General features: G+C 45.3%; 1 protein-coding gene and 1 pseudogene across 2 annotated transcripts; both read left to right on the forward strand.

The window, feature by feature from the left end:
• The first annotated feature begins 7,563 nt into the window (after positions 1–7,563).
• Positions 7,564–9,299, forward strand: LOC124669721. Of its 2 annotated transcripts, XR_006992305.1 has the most exons (5): positions 7,564–7,700; positions 8,574–8,798; positions 8,885–8,970; positions 9,056–9,152; positions 9,258–9,299. XR_006992305.1 is itself a non-coding variant. In XM_047206284.1 (3 exons), the coding sequence occupies exons 1-3, from the start codon at positions 7,620–7,622 to the stop codon at positions 8,960–8,962; spliced, it is 384 nt and encodes a 127-aa protein (XP_047062240.1). In that variant the 5' UTR covers positions 7,564–7,619; the 3' UTR covers positions 8,963–8,971. The 2 variants fall into 2 exon arrangements, 1 of the variants encoding a protein (XP_047062240.1); XM_047206284.1 differs by lacking the exons at positions 9,056–9,152; positions 9,258–9,299 and having other exon boundaries at positions 8,885–8,971.
• A 6,386-nt stretch (positions 9,300–15,685) lies between these two features.
• Positions 15,686–18,227, forward strand: LOC124672954 (annotated as a pseudogene).
• The last annotated feature ends 263 nt before the right edge of the window (positions 18,228–18,490 follow it).

The raw sequence follows: 18,490 nt of genomic DNA on the forward strand, positions 1-18,490 counted from the left end.
ACTCGATGTATGAGAAGTTGAGGTCGCGCCACGGCCACCGAAGTCGCCACGTGGTCGCGTTGTAAGAGTGTGCCGCCAGCTTCGGCAAGTCGTAGGTGCCGAGGGTGAGGGGGACCCGCCAGTACGAAGCTCCACGTAGAACCTGCCGTTCGGACGCGTTCGGACACCGTGGAAACCAGACGACCCGCGGCTGCGCGGTGGCATCCCAGCGACGAAGGTTGAGCGGCAGCGGCGCGTGGGAGAGTGGCGGCGACGCATGGCGCGACGAAGCGGTGAGGCGTAGCGAGACGAAGTGGCAACTGGAAGTTTCCACGGCGGTTTGTTGTGCGAACACGCGGCGTTTTATAGCGCGCTCGAAGCGATGCGGCAAGTTTGGCGCCTGATATAGCGCGACAGCGTGCGCGAAAAAATTATTTTCCTGCGCCCGTTTGGCGCGTCCGCTCTAGAGGAGCGCGGGAGGATTCACGCGGTAAAAAGCGGTTGAAACGCGATAGCCCGCGCCGTTTCGCGTCCCTATTAGACATGCTCTTACACTATTGTTGTTAAACATACACATGCAGCTTTTTCTTTAGACATTAAACATAGCGATTTCATTAGTTTGTGATCAAGATTAGATCAAAGCCATCAACGTAAAACACAAACACTTTGTTGTATAATTTACTTAAGTTTCACACGACGGCCAACCCGTACGCCTTATGTAATTGCAGTGTTCTATGTATATACATTACGACTTTTCAATGTGAAGTCTCTATGTATAATAACCTTCTCCGCCACCCCACTATATATTTCGACCCCTTCTTGCACAATAAGGGAGGAAATCCACGGGTAAGAGACCCACGACGACGAGTATAATATTTATCACAAGCCTCCCTATCAATAGATTGGCATATTATGTATTTTCTATCTCGAAAGACTAGCTCACATATCCTCCTCGGTGACATCGGGACGTCTACAACCCAAAGTCGACCGCACTCTTCGTCGCCACCGCCAAGGACCTTCATCTTAATTTGTTGTGGTTGGTGTTGATTTTGTGCGTGAGGGCCACCTGAGTTGTTGCGGCTTCAGTCATGCTTGCTCAATATATATCATCTACGCCAACTGTCGCTGCTGGGCAATCCTAGTGCGTCGTGATCCGTTCCACCACGCGTCTTGTGCTCTAGATCTCATTTGCTTGTCGGGAGGAACTTGACCGGCAAGAGATGCATGGCAGTAATATAGCATTTGACTATAATTTATTATTCGTGATTTCAGTTTCTTTTGACTAAACTCTAGGTTCCCAGGAGGCTTTCTATGAAGATCCCATGTGTTCATCTATTTTGGAGGTCCTACAATGTCTACCCCCTTAGATATCCATCGTAAGTGGTAATTTTACGTGTCTTTCTTTTTTCTTCTATTATAATGGGCCATATGAACATGACAAATCGCAAAAGGAAGCCAAGTACATACATAATTTGTGTTAGTGGTTCCAAAGTGGGGGATTTTCGCAATGTAAGTCTACAATCTTGGTGCGAGATAGTCCTGTTTGTGAAGCACGTACCACTTTAGAGTTTGCATTGTCATTTCATGTTTACACCACCCTTCAATAATAATATGAGGACCCATGAAAAATGGGAAGTGTTTTGACCATTCCTCACGCAATTTTAGCCCAAACCCTATTTTGTGGGCCCCATGGTGTCTACTTACTTGCTTGACGTTCAAACTAGGTCCAACCTCTTAGACTGCTCAAGAACGTGTCGCTAACTGGTGCAACACACCACCGCCGAGCCTATCCTCAATATATCATCTCCACGTCCCGCGCAGCCGCACTCCACACGTCTACTCTCTCGCGAAACCACCCGTTGACGAATCTGTAGCGGTTGTAGGAGGAGATAGTTCAGGCCCTAGCCGGAGGTGAGACGAAGGAAGACGATGATGGATCATTGTACCTAGTGACATGGGTATGCCATATCGGGTCCTGAACATTGCTATCCTTGGTACGAAGCCCAGGAAGAAGTAGAAGAAAGCTCACGAAGAAATCCAGGTGAAGTCGAACATATCATGTTAAGATATCGTATATTAGCCCATATCGGGTAAATCAACTTGTACTGTAACTCGGCCTCGAGGTGAACTCTGAGATCTAGCCCGCTATATAAGATCTAGGAGGATCCACCGTTAGGGGGTTCAATCAGACGGAACACCTTATAACCCTAGTTTGACATAATACAATATCGTCGATTTTACCTTGATCATAAATTTTCGTCGGCTGCCTAGTTTGGCTGACCGGTTCGTTGATTCGTTAGTGTTCTCCTTCCCAGAAACCCAAGTCCATCATCATGGGCATTGACAATGTTAAGCATTTGTCACCTAGGACGGAGGATTTGTATGTAATTCAGTATCCATTTCATCTCGATTGTTTTCTTCGGTTTGTTTTTGTTGGTATCCCATTTTTGTTCCTCGACACTAAGGAAGGGTGGTAGTCAACCTTACTACGCAAACAAACTCCTCCCCATCCCACTCACCTAGAACTCGTCGAAGCTAGGCAAATGCTTGGTCAAATATGTGTTGCGCACCTCGTGTCCCTACCCGTTGGTGTCAGGTCCTTGGTCGTACAACATCTTTTCTTCCGCCACGCCGCCCTCCTTCGATCGCTGGGCCATCATAATCTCCGTCACGCTGCCCTCCTTCGACCAGACACCCCCTTATGTATGGGCTTGTGGTGTTGATTTCCGTACATGCTACTTATAATTCGATGATCACCTAATGATAGCTCTCAAATATTTTTTGACCAACAATGTTGCACCACCGGTCTCTGTTTATTAGTTTGAACTTATAGAACGGGGTAGAAAGAACGAGAAAGAAGAACACACTGGCTTTTTGATCAATCGTCGACTCAGATCCGCCTTAGGCTAATCATAATTTGAACCACTTGTGCCAAGTTGTAATTTTAGATGACATCTAGAATGATAGGACGGATGGAGCGGGTAATTTTAGTTACCATGTCACATATGGTATCCTCATCAAGGCGCGCTTGATTCCGTGAGGGAAAAATCAAGTGCTCGAATGTTGTGGGACTCAGCATGAGTTCCTTTAGTTCTCCGTTCTTGCATTAGTAACAAGGAATTTGTCGTTGACCTTGTAGAGAATCCGGTCGTTATATTATCACTTTCATCATATGCATGCCAAATGAAAGCACAATGAAACATCATTAAGCTTGAACAACTATCATTAAATGTGTGCACCCAATCTCCAACACGGAGGTGACGTCCCCATCTACTTGCCTCCCCCGCAGGACACCAACATCACATTGTCGTATTAACTGTCCGACCTTCTAACCGTGACATCAAACAATGCATGTACCCCGTTGTGCATGTTGAATGTTATTCGTAAAGACATCGAAATCTCTGAACATGTACTAGTTTTTCAATGCATAAATTCATCCATGTTTATGAAATTTGAATTTACTTAAATGGTAACCTCACTTAACGATTTCTCCCCTAAAGTGCCTTTAGATTCTTGATTTCTCGATTATACGAGCTAAAAAGGAGATACTTGAAACCAACTCAATTAAAATTCATGTAAAGATTCCAATTTTGATCATAACTAAATCCTTGGTTTCGATATTAATTAACTTTTCATACATAATGCTGCTTAATTTTTCATACGCTTATTAATTTAAACTGGTAGAATTGAGTAGAAAGAAAGAAAGACAAGACAAAAAAGAAAGAATGAGCTAGATTTTTTATCAATCATGGAGTCAGATCCGGGGAAATCCAACTCGGCTCACGGGTGCATATCAACTCGTTGTGTGAAAATACATTTTAAAGTGTCCAAAATTTATTAACAAATTGTTGCACGTATATCTAGAAAAAAGAACATCAACAGATAAATTTCGATGCTCCAACACAACTACGTACAAGAAATTTTTTAATTTTTTTATACATGACATATAAAATGTTGTTTTCCCAGGAAAACTTGTGTACCAACATAAAATATCAGGATGTATATCTGAAATTTTATTTTTATTTTTTTGACATTTTTTTAAAATAATTTTTTTATTAGGTACACATGCACTTATGAGCCAAAACACCACCTCCTCAGATCTGCCTCTGGCTAGTAGGTAGATATATTAGCCTCACCAACTCACGCACGAAGCTATAGGCATTTAGATCGATCAGGTAAGTGGTGGAGACCCCTTTTGCTAGGCTTGTTTTTCTTATCTACGTGATTTCTAGGTGATCAGCTTGGGATTTTTGTCTGCTTTGGATGGAGTCAATTGTCTTTAGGCACGAGCTATCTTTCACGTACACATTCAAAATACGGCCCGTACAACGGTATCTAGCGCTTCGATCCATATAGCTTCAGAAAAAACAACTAGCTAGCCATCTCTTCTGCTCCTAGCTGAAGTATATCAATTACTTTCCAGCCGCTGAAGTGGATCCATTACTTACCGACAATTTGAACATAGCAGTTCAGACGCAACAATGCACAATATCATGAAGTCATGATAGATGGCATACTAACTTATGCTGGCCGGCGGCCACAGTGTAGTCTCAGCGAGTGATGACCGAATGACACCACATGCACTCGTCGGGTACGGTGTGGCGAGGACATTGGAGGCATAAGAGCGGAGCTCTTGCTTGTGGTTGGCGATAGACGAGGTGCCGTGGAAAATCATGCTGCCAGAGCCCCAGAGTGAGAGTCCACACACCACACCGGCGACAGCTAGAGGCGGACATGCATGGTTCATTGACCAACGGTGACAAGACGTAGTTCAGAAAGCTCTTCGCCGTCACTGGTGATGCCAGGTCAGCGAGCACCGCAAATGTCACACGCGGCCTTGGCGTCGGACATCGCCATGGCCCGATGGGCAGGCCCGCTTATTCGACATCTTGACATAGGAGCACGATATGCCTCGGCTTGGCGATGCTCTCAACCAGCTCTAATTCCTACTCTACATATATGTCCATCATCGCACCAGACACGAAGACTATGAAGCAGTTGTCGAAGCTCTATAAGACAGAACACCCTTACCGGTCGTGGAGGCCTTTGTCTCATGGGTAGGAGCAAAGCTCTATTGTTTCATCATATATAGTTCAACCCCTTAACCCTAGACACATGGCTGAAGTCACACTTACAACTCTTACTTAGACTTTATGCATGCAATAAGTAGGGCCATCCGAAATGATCATTAGATAGTATTCATGAAGGTGTGAGGTGGGGAAACGTGAGACATGACCGACGCTAAATGAGGTGCTCTAGTCCGAGATCCACTTCACGTCTTCGATTTCTGACTTTGGGTTACTTTCGATGATTTGAATTCATGCATGCTGATCAACCGACTTGGGTTCCCGCATTGGATTTTCGGCAGAAAAGAGTGAGGTAGAGAGCTGGTCTCCATGGATGAGGTCTGCTGAGGTGCAGAGCTCCGTGTGGTTAGAGTGAAAACCATGTACACGGGCCATGACATGGTAAATGGCTAGCGATTAATTTTCACATGGAAAAGCATGGCAAAAGATTGATAGCATGTCAACGGACGCGCTTTTCATGTAGTGTATAATATAATTTATAATGTTTGTTATTATTGTTTCAAGTTGTAGAGCTAAGCTAGGCCAGTCCCTCTTTCCTAGCTAGGCAGTCGATCTGATAGTGTCTGCATTCATGCATGGATCAGTTAACTCCATAGTATCAAAGCTCGCTATAGATCTTAGCCCACACACTCCACGTATTTGCTAGCCATGACTAGCAAATATATGTAGGTAGCTCAATTGATCCTTCCTAGCTGTAGTTCGTGTGCACATATTTACTAGCTAGACAATTACGGTGAAGCTATATGATTGAAGTGGCAGTGTTGTAGATGTCCCCATGGTCATATGAGTTAGCAGACCTGGTCAACATGGTTGATTTCGAGTCGTAATTTGCGAAGAGGTTTATATGTGTGGCCCAATGCCTTAGGAGTAGGGAGTAGTTTTGGTTCTCTACTTCCGTCTTTAATGTATCTCGTATTCAGACTCAGTCTTTTAATTTGTACGAAATGAGTATGTGGAGTCGAACCAGGTATATACGCATGCGTATATGAACTTGATGCTAGTAGCTAGCAACAACTTAGCCAGCAACACAACTTAGACATGTATATACACATGCAAATATGAACTTGTCAGTGCATCTAAATGATGAGCTTCTCCCATATTTTACCCCTTCTAGGGGTCTAAGGCAGGGAGGCCTAATGCCCCTTTATTTATTTATTCTTTGTGCCCAAGTTTTTACTGTCGTACTGAATTTTTTCAGTGGTAACTATATTGATAGAGGAATAAGGATGAGATGCCATTCTCCCTGAATTAGGTCCAGTCACTTGTTGTTCTCTGATGAAAGTCTAATTTTATGTGTGCAAGTATCTATGGAGAGTGTTATGGCCTGGACAAAGTGTTATGGCCTGGACCTAGTTCGCCAGAATGTAAAGCAAGTGTTGGGAATTCAAGTGAAACCTTTGAGCGAGCGCCACTTGGGTTTGACGATGGCAGTTGGTAGAATTAAAAGTGGATCATTTGATCATATTGCTGAATGTATTCGATATAAGATCCAAGTATGTGAAAGAGCTAGCTCTTTCGTGTGCGGGAAGAGAAGTTCCTTTTGAACACTGCGATTTTCACTTATAGCATGCGTTGCTTTAAACTGATGAAGAAAGTTCACAAGACCTTGATGTCCACCATTGGGAAATACCCGATTGCAGTAGTTCTTTGCATCGTAATTCTCTGCATTTGGTCTCTTTGAACATACTTACAACACCTATGGTAAAAGGGGGAATGTGGTTTAGGAAGCTTGAGCTATTCAATTTAGCACTGATGGGCAAACATGAATGGCGGATTATGTAGAACCCGAACACCCTCTATACGCGAGTTCTCAAGGGTACATATTACCCAGACAATGATTTCATGCATGGAACAGTTCCGAATAGAGCTTCTACTACTTGGCGCATAAAGAGATGCCCTCCAATTGTGGCTTATTAAGCGTGTATGTTATGGTTCCTCAATTTCCATTTGGTAAATGAATCCCTGGAATTCAGTGGATGCAATCATTGATTCGGCTCGGAGAGGAAGATGAAAAGGAGAATCTGAACAACATCGGACCTGTTTGGGTAGTACTAAAACAAATGCTCCATTTCATCCCTAATTTTCGTGCTGTAATTAATTTCCAGAATATATGGTGGCTCTCCCCTATAAAGTTGGAAGTTGATTGGGCGCGCGGGGAAAAATTACTCGCCCCTAAATTCCTCCACCTACACCGCCGGCTAAATTCCGGCCCCCTTGACAAGGATCCGCTGGAGAAAGGTTCGGGCTCCGGCGCGGCAGAGGATGGGAAGACTGGTCGTCACCGGCGGAGTATGAGGAGGTCCACGGCGACGGCAGTGCCCCTACAGCGGATGGTGGTGACCGGGCCGGCTTCGCGCGGGGCAGATGCATCCGGCCAGCGAACTCTCCGTTCACCGCCGCCGGCGACCACAGGGTCTGCAGCGCGCCGTCAACCTCATCCGGCCGCCAAGGACGGCTCCGGCGCCGGCCACCTCTCCCCCGCCGCCTTAGCCTCCGATGGAAGCAGCCACGGCGGGATGGTCGTGGTGGGGGACTGAGAGGTGGTTGCCCGGGATGATATGCCCCTCCTCGCAACCAGGACGATCAGGCCCAGGTCGAGGGAGACGTCCTCGACTCCCACATTGGCATCTGAAGGTCGATTTTTTTTCTGTCTGCCTAGGATTTGGGTGCTGCTTACTGCTATTAGTGAAGTGTTGTGCAAATTCTTGTGCAAATTTGGTCTGCTTAATGCATCTGTGGGGCCACATATTATATTTGTTGAAATACAAATAGAATGATTAAATAGTTTCGCTTGTCTGCTTACTGCATCTGTGTGGTCACATATTGTATTTGCTGAGATACAAATTACTAAATTTGTTTTTTACATGGTATTGCAGAAAGTAGTAGAGGCTAGAATCTCTTCTACATTTTTTTGTTTTGCTTGTGCTGATATGAACTAAGACTAGTAGAGGATGATTTGTTACTGGTACTTGGCTGAACATATCGCAAAGTGTGTAGTGTTAATATCCATGCTTAACTTGCTTATTTGCAATCCAAAAAATGCAAGAATAAAAGCTAAAAATAAGTCTGTAGCGAATTTGATCCATAATGGTTCCTATTATCTCAAGTTGGGCATCTGATGTGTTTGATTTATGTGCATGCTTTGTTAATTTTACTCCCATGTGTTCCTGGTGTAGATGATTCCATTGTTTCATGGTCTTTGATACTCTGTATTGACTGTTTCTCTACCATGAGTACATGCTATCTTTCAGAGTTTCCATTTTGAGCACATCGAATGCTTCATGAATTGGTTCTAGATGTAATGCATTGATTGATTCAGGTAGGTTTGAGTGAGTGGCTGCTACTTTTTTTGCTGAGGTTTGAGTGTATGCCTGATACTTCTGTTTGCTGTTTATTATGCAGCAGTTGTTCTGCTTTTATTTTCTGCTTATTATGCAGTAGTTGTGCTCCTTTTTGTTTTGACTGTTTGCTATGCATTGACAGTACTAAAAACTTGTTCATTTTCAGGTTCATAGCTCATCGGAGGAGGAGGAGCTCAAGGGAGCGAAGTGTTGGTACTGGAAGGCGGCTTCGGAGGGGAAGCATGAGGAGGTGGAACAATTGCAGCCTAATGATCATGATGACGGCGACAAGGAGAATGTGTCGTATGGTGATCAGCTGACTGAGCAGGCCTCAAATCGGCAAGATGAAAACATGAAGCAGTTGGAGAACAATGAGAATGCTCCTGAAAAGGTACCGAAGCTGAAGTTAGTAATGTGGTTTCCCATTGTCTTAGGTAGGATATCTGGAATCTGAAATGCTGCCCTGACTAAATACAGGTTGTTGAAAGGCAGAACAAGGTGAATGCAGAGCAAGGGGAAAGCTCAAGGGAACCATTCATAGGCCATTTAGAGTGAGGATCAATGTCAGTTTTATGACTGAATCCCACATTCCAAGTTTTTGTGAAAGATTGTACTGAGTTGCTGATTCACTCTATGTGCTGCATGTAGGAAAGACAAGTGTTGAAAGAAACAAAGCCAGAAAGAAAACAAGACTGGCCGAGAAGAACACCATGCAGTACTGAAGGATGAAAATAGACAAGTGATGGTAAGTTGAATGACTCAATAGTGCATGACAACAGCTTCCCGATTTGTTAATGTTTGACAATCCATGGTTGTTCATTGTTCTTTTGAATGCACTACTATGATGCAGCAAACTGGAAGATGTCCTGATGGAAAGGGACGAGATAAACTGGTGAGCATTTCCCTATGCAAATCAATTAGTGAAATAGTGTTTAGTAATTGTTAACTTTTCCGATTGGAGGTTAATCTGTGGTGGGTCTGTTACCAAATCAAAGCCTGTATATTTGTTGAATGTGGTGCGTTGCCAGAGTAGTAGGGGCTGAACGCAGTACATAATAGAAGTTACAAAATTTTAAGTAATAACCAAGCTTGCCTTTCTGGATTAGCGATGTCTGCTTCTTTCCTCGCAAAGCTACTAAGGCAATTAGCTGAGCGAATGCCAAAATACTACTTGGTTGAAGGGATATGTCTGCTTGGTTTGGCAATAACTCCTGAGTACTGGCTCTTTGGTGTTAGATTGTTTTTTTTTTTTGTATTGGGCATACCTGCGACACCGATTGTGCCATTGCACGTAGGTAACACAGTTTTTGTACATGAATGTTACTTGTATGCTCCAAAGGAAGAACCTATCTATACATTTTCTTTGGTCTGTATTGGGAGTATATTCTGGAGCTTAATTTCTTGCTGCTTCTTTTGTCGTGTACATGGAAAGTTTATTCCTAAATGTACGCATCCATACTAAGTTGCTTCTCTGATGAAATGGTCTTGTGATCCCTACACTTGTGGGTTTTGGTGATCCCTTTACTCTAGTACTTATTTGACTTGTTGTTTGGTCGAGTTGATGAATGTAAAGCTTAAACCTGGCTTGCATTGAGTGTGGGCTGAACCAGGAGCTTTTTGGAGCTGATCTCTCTGGTAGTTGAGGAAAGTAGTTAGATATTTTGTCAGTTAAAGCCTCAATGCATACAATATTTTTGAGTGTTAATATCCATGTTTAATTCTGTAGCGAATTTGATCCATAAGGCTTTCTATTATCTCAAGTAGGGCATCTGCTGTGTTTGATTTATGTGCATGCTTTGCTCATTTTACTCCCATATTTTGTCAGGCACAATGTGTTCCTTGTGTAAATTATTCCATTGTTTTATGGTCTTTGATACTCTGTATTGAGCGTTTCTCTACCATGTGTGGTCCTGCTCTAGCCTCCTCGCTGGTCCGACCAAGACCCGAGAGGCGTATGAGCACCTCTGACCCGACAAAGCTGATGATCCAAGCATGCTGCTGCTCCTTGCCTTCACCGACAGACCTTTGCCAAAGAGAGGAGAGGTAGTAAATCCTTCATTCATATCTATGTTCGTTTTGTGTGTTGAGGTAGTAAGAGCTTGCACAATTTTTTTTACTTATCCAAGGCAGATTAATAATTTGAGCACATCGAATGCGTCATGAATTGGTTCTAGATGTAATGCATTGATTGATTCACGTAGGTTTGAGTGAATGCCTGCTATTTTTTGCTGAGGTTTGAGTGTATGCCTGATAATTCTGTTTGCTGCTTATTATGCAGTAGTTGTTCTGCTTAGTTGTGCTCCTTTTTGTTTTGACTGTTTGCTATGCATAGACAGTACTAAAAACTTGTTCATTTTCAGGTTGAAAGCTCATCGGAGGAGGAGGAGCTGAAGAGAGCGACGTGTGGGTACTGGGAGGCGGCCTCAGAGGGGAAGCATGAGGAGGTGGAACAATTGCAGCCTAACGATCATGACGACGACGACAAGGAGAATGTGCCGTATGCTGGTCAGCTGACTGAGTAGGCCCCAAATCGGCAAGATGAAAACATGAAGCAGTTGGAGAACAATGAGAATGCTGCTCAAAAGGTACCGAAGATGATGTTAGTAATATGGTTCCCATTATGGTGGTTGTAGTGCTTACTACTTGCCTGCTTCAGTACGTAGGTAGCTTTTGTATGCATCTGAACAAAACAGAGATGATATTAGCTAGAGTAAGCACCAATATATGCTTCACTCGTGTATGTGATCGCTGCTGGTATAGATAATTTTGTGACACAAAACAGATCTTTTCCATCTTTTGTTTGGTGGAATGCTTTGATGTATAAATAAACTTGTAGTATTTCATATGTATCCATCTCCGTTTTATTAGATTAATGATCTTTTCTTCATTTTCTCTACTAGGTATAGGTACTAATGTATGCTGTATTGAAACAGATAACCAGTGAGTGGATTATCACGTCCCAATAATTCTTCTATTCTGGTTAACGCAAAACTCAATGGACTTTGGCCTGCACGCTTCAACCAAGTCGTCTCGGAGCTGCCCTGGCGACCGCCTACATCTCCGAGGAAGACATGGACACGATGTGCAGATGGAGCAGATCATCTGCAAGTCCCACTAAAAGGTGACTCTTTTTGTATCTTTGTTTCTGATCCGGTTGCAGAAATTGGTCAGTTTGCAGGTAGCAGTTATAAGGCAAAGTCTCACACTGCACTTTCAAGTTATTTGTGAATAATTTTATCCTCAAACATATTTACTTCAGTTCAAACAATAAGCTGCACCGAAGTGCCAGCGATATCTTCATGCATTGATTCTTCTTGTCATTTCTTTGTATGCTACAGGGGAGAGAGGTGTAGCCACCCAGAAAGCATGGCGGCGTGACTGGCTTGCTCGCCGGAGTGCGCGTGCATCTATTGGATGGTGCGCTTTCGGTTCCGTCGAACTTGCCGGTCCGCGTCGCGCGCATGGACATCAGAGTGAAGTACGGCTGCCTGCACACTAGCGAGGGAGTGTCAGTCACGAGGACACGACGGCGGCGACGCGAGCCACAGGGGCCGTCATCCGCCACGCTCTAGCAAGGAGCGTCTCCTTTGAAGAGGGGTGGCGTTGTTCGTCGGTCTCCACCTGGGGCTTCATCGCGTCCTCATGAGCGCAATGGGGAGGGAGCCGCATCAATGAACAAATCCGAGTGCATCGCTGCCTCTCTGGTCTACTTCACCACTTCCTGTACATCTCACCAAGGTGTAGCTTCAGGTGCAGCAAGGTATACCTCCATTCCTGGAGTCGCCGGAACAAACTATCGACTTCATGCTAGAACTGCAGGTTACTCGGTTACATGCTCCATTTTTCTTTAGCGTCAATAAAAACTTGTAGTAGTCCATACTGTATGTTTCCAGGATGTTCTTACTTTAATTATGCAAAACTTCCTGTAGGCATTACTGGAGCGGAACCAGGATGTAAAGTCTGCAAGTGGTTTATAAAGTTCAAACACTGTGTACACGGTGAAGCTACTCAGTTTAGGCGAGTCAGTGACTCCCATGGCATCTATTTTTCTTTTAGATGGTTCTGAACATCTGGTTGTCATGTCGTTTTGCATTCTATGGTTTTATTTGGCGCTGCTATCTTGTGCAACTATGAGCTCCCTGTGCAGCTTTATTTTGTAGGCAAATTTCTTGTTTATGAGATGATGTCGACATATACTGTGGCCAAATGACTGTTAAATGGGCATTCCTTTTTTTTGTTGCTTTTGTGGATTATCTTAAACTCTCTTAATCATTTTTCTTGATGGTTAATGTGAATGATTGCATATTTGCGTAGAAGTTTAAAATGTCAGATTAGTTTCCTCGGATGAAAGTTTTTTCGTGTAAAAGCTTTTTCGTTCATAGTTTTACTATGCCTAGTTCAGGTTACTTAAATATTGACATAAGTCTTGAGTAATGGTACAGAATCAGTAATTCCGTTACCAGCAATAGAGCATTGTTATTTCCTGTAGAACAGTTGTCTTAAATGAAATATATGTTAAGTTTGGCCGTTGACATTGTGCTTGCTCTTTGGCTACTTCTCTTTTGATGACAAAGCTGGTACTGCATATATCATGAACACCATGTTAGTGCATTGATGAAATGTAACAACTCTTATGGAAAACTGCACCATCGGTTTATTCATCTTAAATTTCTTATATTGTGTGTTGTGACTTTCAGGTAAAGAAGAAAAGATTAGGAAGAAAAGGCTAGGTCCTCCGCTCTGGCAGCACACCACCACATCTTGTGCGGCCTGGATCACACATATACAATCTAGGTCTGAAACAAACAGAGTGACACCAAACAGGTACACACAGGTTATTGGGAGCCAATATATAAGGTTGTTGTATGTATATACTGATGGAGGGAAGATACTTTTGTCACAGAAAAACACAAGTCAAGAATTGTTCTATATACTAGTGTTCCAAATTGTGTGGTAGAAGTTTTTTATGTTTTGGGCGTCCTAATTTATTCTTCTAGATCTCGATCTGCTGACCAGCAGTTCTTGTTCAAGGATAATGAAGAGGAGGACGAGAAGACATGCAGGGTATCTGGACCTGTAGCTGGTTGCAGCCTGCATCACTTGGAAGCTGGAGGACAAGGAGGAGACAACATTATATGCCTAGCTTGGTCGAGCTATCTATGCGCAGCAACTTCCTACACTGTAATTAGCTCTGCGATATGGCTTACAATGCATTGAGTCAAGACTTCAGTTTCGAAACTGTTTGGTAAGGCAGCATGTTTCATACTGTACATCAAGTTTCATTTGTTGTTCATTGTTCTGAATTGCGGTACCTCTCTTTGATTAGACCCCTGATCGAGTTGAACTGTAGGAGGTTAACATTCATTGTTCTTTAGTGTTTTTCTTATCAACAACTGTTAATTGTTATTTTCTATGTGATGTGATTGTTGTAAATGTAGTGGAGATCTTGCCAAAATTTTGAGTAATCTGGCCAACTGAACTTTGATTGATCCAGCTAGCTAAGCTGTCTATTTTGGAGTGTGTATATAGTCTGAAGATAGGAACCAGCACCAAAAGCAAGTCTTGCGTATGAAACTGTATTTGGGATTGGTGATGCTTTGCATTTCCAGCACCAAAAGCTAGTAATTCCAGCTTATCAAAACCGATACGGCAGTATTTTGTTGAACAAAGAATGTGGTTTGCGACCCAAAAACAAACAAGCTTGCTGTTGACACCAGTTTCAAGTCCACACCGCGGATGGAAAACCAATGAACTTTGTTCCTGCCATTTTGCAATTTATTCTCTCCGGTGAAACTTTGCAAGGGTAAAATTAAGCTCGGGAGGTAAATTAGAAAGTTCAGATTTGTTGATCGGTAATTAATTAATTACCAGCCCGCAAACCATAATTGGATGACCATCACAAAATGTAATAGTATGTATAATTGGCATTCTCATTTGTCCCGTGAGTCAATGAGTATGATTATTCAGCCAAACATGGAAGTTATAACGCGAGGCTCGTCCCCTCCTTTTTCTTTGGTGACGATCAGTATCATCCACAATACATTATGGGTTTAATGTACTCCCTCCGGTTCATATTAATTGACTCTAATATGGATGTATCTAGACACATTTTAGTTCTAGATACATCTATATTGAAGTCAATTAATATGGATCGGAGGGAGTATTTAGTTTAAGGCGTGGGCGAACGCCGGCCGGTGGTGATGGCACCCCTTCTCTGGGATTCTACTAGGAATGATATGATCTTGCCATATTTCTTCCTCCTAGGTGAAGCAATTCTGTTTGCTGCATAGCCGTCATATGAGTGCATCTCACCGTCATATGTGGAGCACTGTATAGCGTGGTCCTCGTCGTTGGCTTTATCGGCAGCCGGCCGGTTGCGGCCTTGCGGGCACCTCTCCACATTGATCAAGAAGATAATCCATCTTCTGTTTTCGCCGGCGACTTGTCGTGAGGTAACCGAGGCTCCTTTCTATATATGAATCAATCATTCCGTTGGATTTTTTTTTTGTTTGCTAGAGAGAAAGGAACTTTATTAATCAAGCAAATGAAGCGCATCTTCGGGTCCATAGCTCAACCTCAAAACATCGTACAACGTTGCAATGTTGCCAAATCTGCAAGAAAACCACTAACCCTAACATGTTCTCGTTCCACCTTAGCAAAAGACATCTCGGTGTTTGTATGCATTATTTGGCACATCTTGAAAGAGCGTGGACGTCGTATACGAGTGGGTGGTTAAACTTACCAAAAAAAAAGTCAATTTCTCCATGTTGGGTCAGATCAACCGTAGATATCTCCTTGTCGCAGACAATAAGAGCATCTCCAACGGGCGCGGTAAAACCCGCGGGCGCAAAATAAACCGCTTGTTCGGCGCGCGCGGGCGCCCGCGCGAACCTCCAGCGGATGCGCGCTAAATTTTTTGCCGCGCCCACACGGGAAAGTTGGCGCTTCGGCTGGCGCGCGCGCTATAAAACGCGACGCGGGCGCGAAGCCAACCGCCTGAAAAGTTCAGTTTCTCCTCCGTGTGTCGCTTTCCCTCCGCCTTTCGCCGCTCTGCCTGCCACGCCGCGCCCGCGCCGACGCTCCGTCTCCGACGACAATGCCTCCGCGCCGCCGCTCCTCCTCTGGCTACCGCGGTGTTTGCGCGCAGCCGATCAGACGCTTCGACGCCGAGATCCGCTCCGGCGAGGAGCGCATCCGCCTCGGCACCTTCGACACGACGCACGAGGCGGCGCGCGCCTACGATGCCGTTGCGTGGCGCCTCGGCTGCCCCGCCGGCATATGAACTTCGATGATGTTTGGACGCGCAAGCAGGCGGAGATGCTCGCGACACCATCGCTGGCCATCACGACCGAGCAGCGGCGGCGCAACCGCGAGCTCGAGCAGCGCCTGCGCATCGCGGAGCAGGACGAGCGGCGGAGGACCAATTTGGTTGCTTTGAAGCGCAGCTGGCCACTGTCAGTGAGGATGGATGGCCGAATGGAAGCGATGGGCCAACAGGGGGAAACAGAAACTGGTGCATGTGTTTCTTTTCATTTCTTTTTTAAGAAAGAAAGAAGAAGGAGAAGAAACTGAACGGAACGGAACGGCGGAGGTCCCACGTGGCGATGGATCCGTTATCCGTAGCAAAGCGAGAGATGGAGGCTTTGTTTCAAGTTATCCGTACCAAAGCAGCGCGGCGCGAGCGAGCGCGCGCATGGATATATGGGAGAGAAATTAAAGAAAGGATATTGCAATTACGTTCTTGGCACCATTTTGGTGGACCATGCTATTGACTGTTGAAGACATTATTTTGAAATGGCTGACTTGCGCCAGGATGAAAATTTAAGATTTAATCTTAATTAGTTGTATGCATCCGTAATATCTTTAGGACATCTAGCTGTTACAGAGGTTGAGTGTAATCGATATTAATATATTTCATTTGTCAAAAAAATTTAATCATCTTTATCACATGGCCAACGCACCATTGAGCGGAGCAGGGTGGAGCTTGTGTTGGCGTCCTCCTGCTCAATGCCCAGCCTCGTGTTCTCGTTGCTTCCCCGCCAAAGGTAGGGACTTTTTCGACCGGAAAAGAATTTCTATTGACCCGAGCCGGACGTAGTACGTGTGAAACGGAGGGGCGAGTCTCACGATGGCAATTTTATCCACGGATCCGGGTATCCACGGATATTCGACCCACCGGGCACGGGTATGGAGGGTTGAGTGTGTCCACGGATTTCATGGGGCGGATATCCGATAATTCATGGAGCGGACACGGGCAGAGCTTTTGCTCCATGGATATTCGATGGATATCCAACTGACATGTGGAACCCACATGTCAGTGACACATGCGATTTTACCTATGATTGACTGTCCTTTTCAGGCCCAAATCACCAAACCCTTAATTTAAGCCTTAATGATTTTATACTCTAAATAATCACGGAACCGTATTGTGCTGGTAGGGCTTCCACCGGTCGCATTGACTGTGGATCTTCGTTGATTGCTCCGCCTCCTCGATAATGTGATATATTGTTGCTTTGATATTCCTATGAAGTTTCGACATAATTACGGCTGAAATGCTACTGAAATAATATCGAAATGCTGCCAAAATATTCATGTTAGCTTATTATTGATGAAATGCAAGTGAAATATTGCTGAAATGGTACTCAAATTTTATGGGTATGGATATCCATGGATATCCAGGTATCCATCGGATTTGGATTTGGAGCGACATCCATGCCCATGGATACTTTCGTGGGAGGGGTAGAGCGAGGCTGATGAATTTGGGCATGGATCTGGTTTTCCTATATCCGTCCAAACCCGCTCCATTGCCATCCTTAGGCGAGTCAACATTGCGACTTGGCGCATAGCGTCAGCGAATCTGGCGCCGCAGTAAAGGCCGCGGTCAGCGCGCGCATGGATGGGAACGAAGACGCCGTGGCGAGGAAACGAAGCAGACTCATCCAGCTAGCTAGCGAGGGGAGGAGGCGTGGACGCTGAATTGACCGCCCAGTTGACAGCCACGTGCGCGCGGATTCATCGGATCGGATCGGATCGCAGTTGACAGTTGACAGTTGACAGCGACGTCCCTGCGAGCGGCGAGGCGAGCACGCGTGAGGCCCAAAAACACTCACACACCCGCTAGCTAGCTGGCCAGCTGGGGCTGTACGGTGCCGAGGCGGGAGTCTGGTTCCCGACCGACCCGGCGCCGCCCATTCACTTCCGCAGTTTGCAGCCTACCAGATCCGCAAGCTGCACCGGGCCGACACCCGCGGCGTGCTGTACCTGTCGTACCGCCTCAGCGCCGTCTTCGTGCCGCACCGGTGGGCGACGAGAGCTTCCTCCGACGAGCCCTTCGTTGCGTACCCAGCGGCGCGGTCTTATGGTCATCAGCCGTACGATTACATGCTAGTCCCAGCGTTGATGCCGCCGCCGCCAACGCCACGAGCTCCGGGGCACATGTTAATGGCTCCATCGTCTCCGCGAGCTTCCAGTGGGCATATGGCCTTCCAGCCATCGTCTCCACAGGATCCTGGACACATGGCCCTACCGCCGCGCGCCGCTTCCAAAAGCTTATGGGCATCTATCGATGCCGCCGCCGCTGCCGCCGGTAAAAACTTCTGGGCACGCGACGCCTCAAAAAACGGCCGGGTACGCAGCCACCTCGCCGTCGACGACCGGAAAGAATAACGGCCACCCGGACTTTGGCATCGAGCTCAGCGCCGGGCTGGAAGGCGACACCAGTGGCGGGGTGATGGTCGGCGACACGATATCGGACGGCGCGGCATATAATGCCGGGTACAGGGCAGCCATGGCCCGCGAATGGAGAAGGGGCGTGTACTAGGCTGTAGTAATATTTTTACCTCCGTGCTGGATTTCATGCAGGGGTAATCAGTTATAATTAAGCTGAATAAATAAAGTTGGTTTGATTAACCTGAGAGGTAGTGTGTAATAATGTGGCCGTGATCAGATGAAGCTATGTGTTTGTATCACTGGGTGACCAAAATCATGTTGAAGGCATAAACCACGAACACCACCTAACTCGGGAGGCGACGAAATTCTAGTCGCCTAGTTCCTCCACCAATAAAGCTACACTTACGGGCAAAC

This window comes from Lolium rigidum, chromosome 7 (assembly GCF_022539505.1).
Source record: "Lolium rigidum isolate FL_2022 chromosome 7, APGP_CSIRO_Lrig_0.1, whole genome shotgun sequence".
NCBI classification, from domain to species: domain Eukaryota; kingdom Viridiplantae; phylum Streptophyta; class Magnoliopsida; order Poales; family Poaceae; genus Lolium; species Lolium rigidum.

Coding starts and splice junctions, on each gene's coding strand:
- LOC124669721 (XM_047206284.1), top strand. CDS start 7,620: ATGATATGCCCCTCCTCGCAACCAGGACGATCAGGCCCAGGTCGAGGG. Junction 7,701..8,573: donor TCCCACATTGGCATCTGAAG/GTCGATTTTTTT, acceptor GTTCATTTTCAG/GTTCATAGCTCATCGGAGGA. Junction 8,799..8,884: donor ATGAGAATGCTCCTGAAAAG/GTACCGAAGCTG, acceptor GACTAAATACAG/GTTGTTGAAAGGCAGAACAA.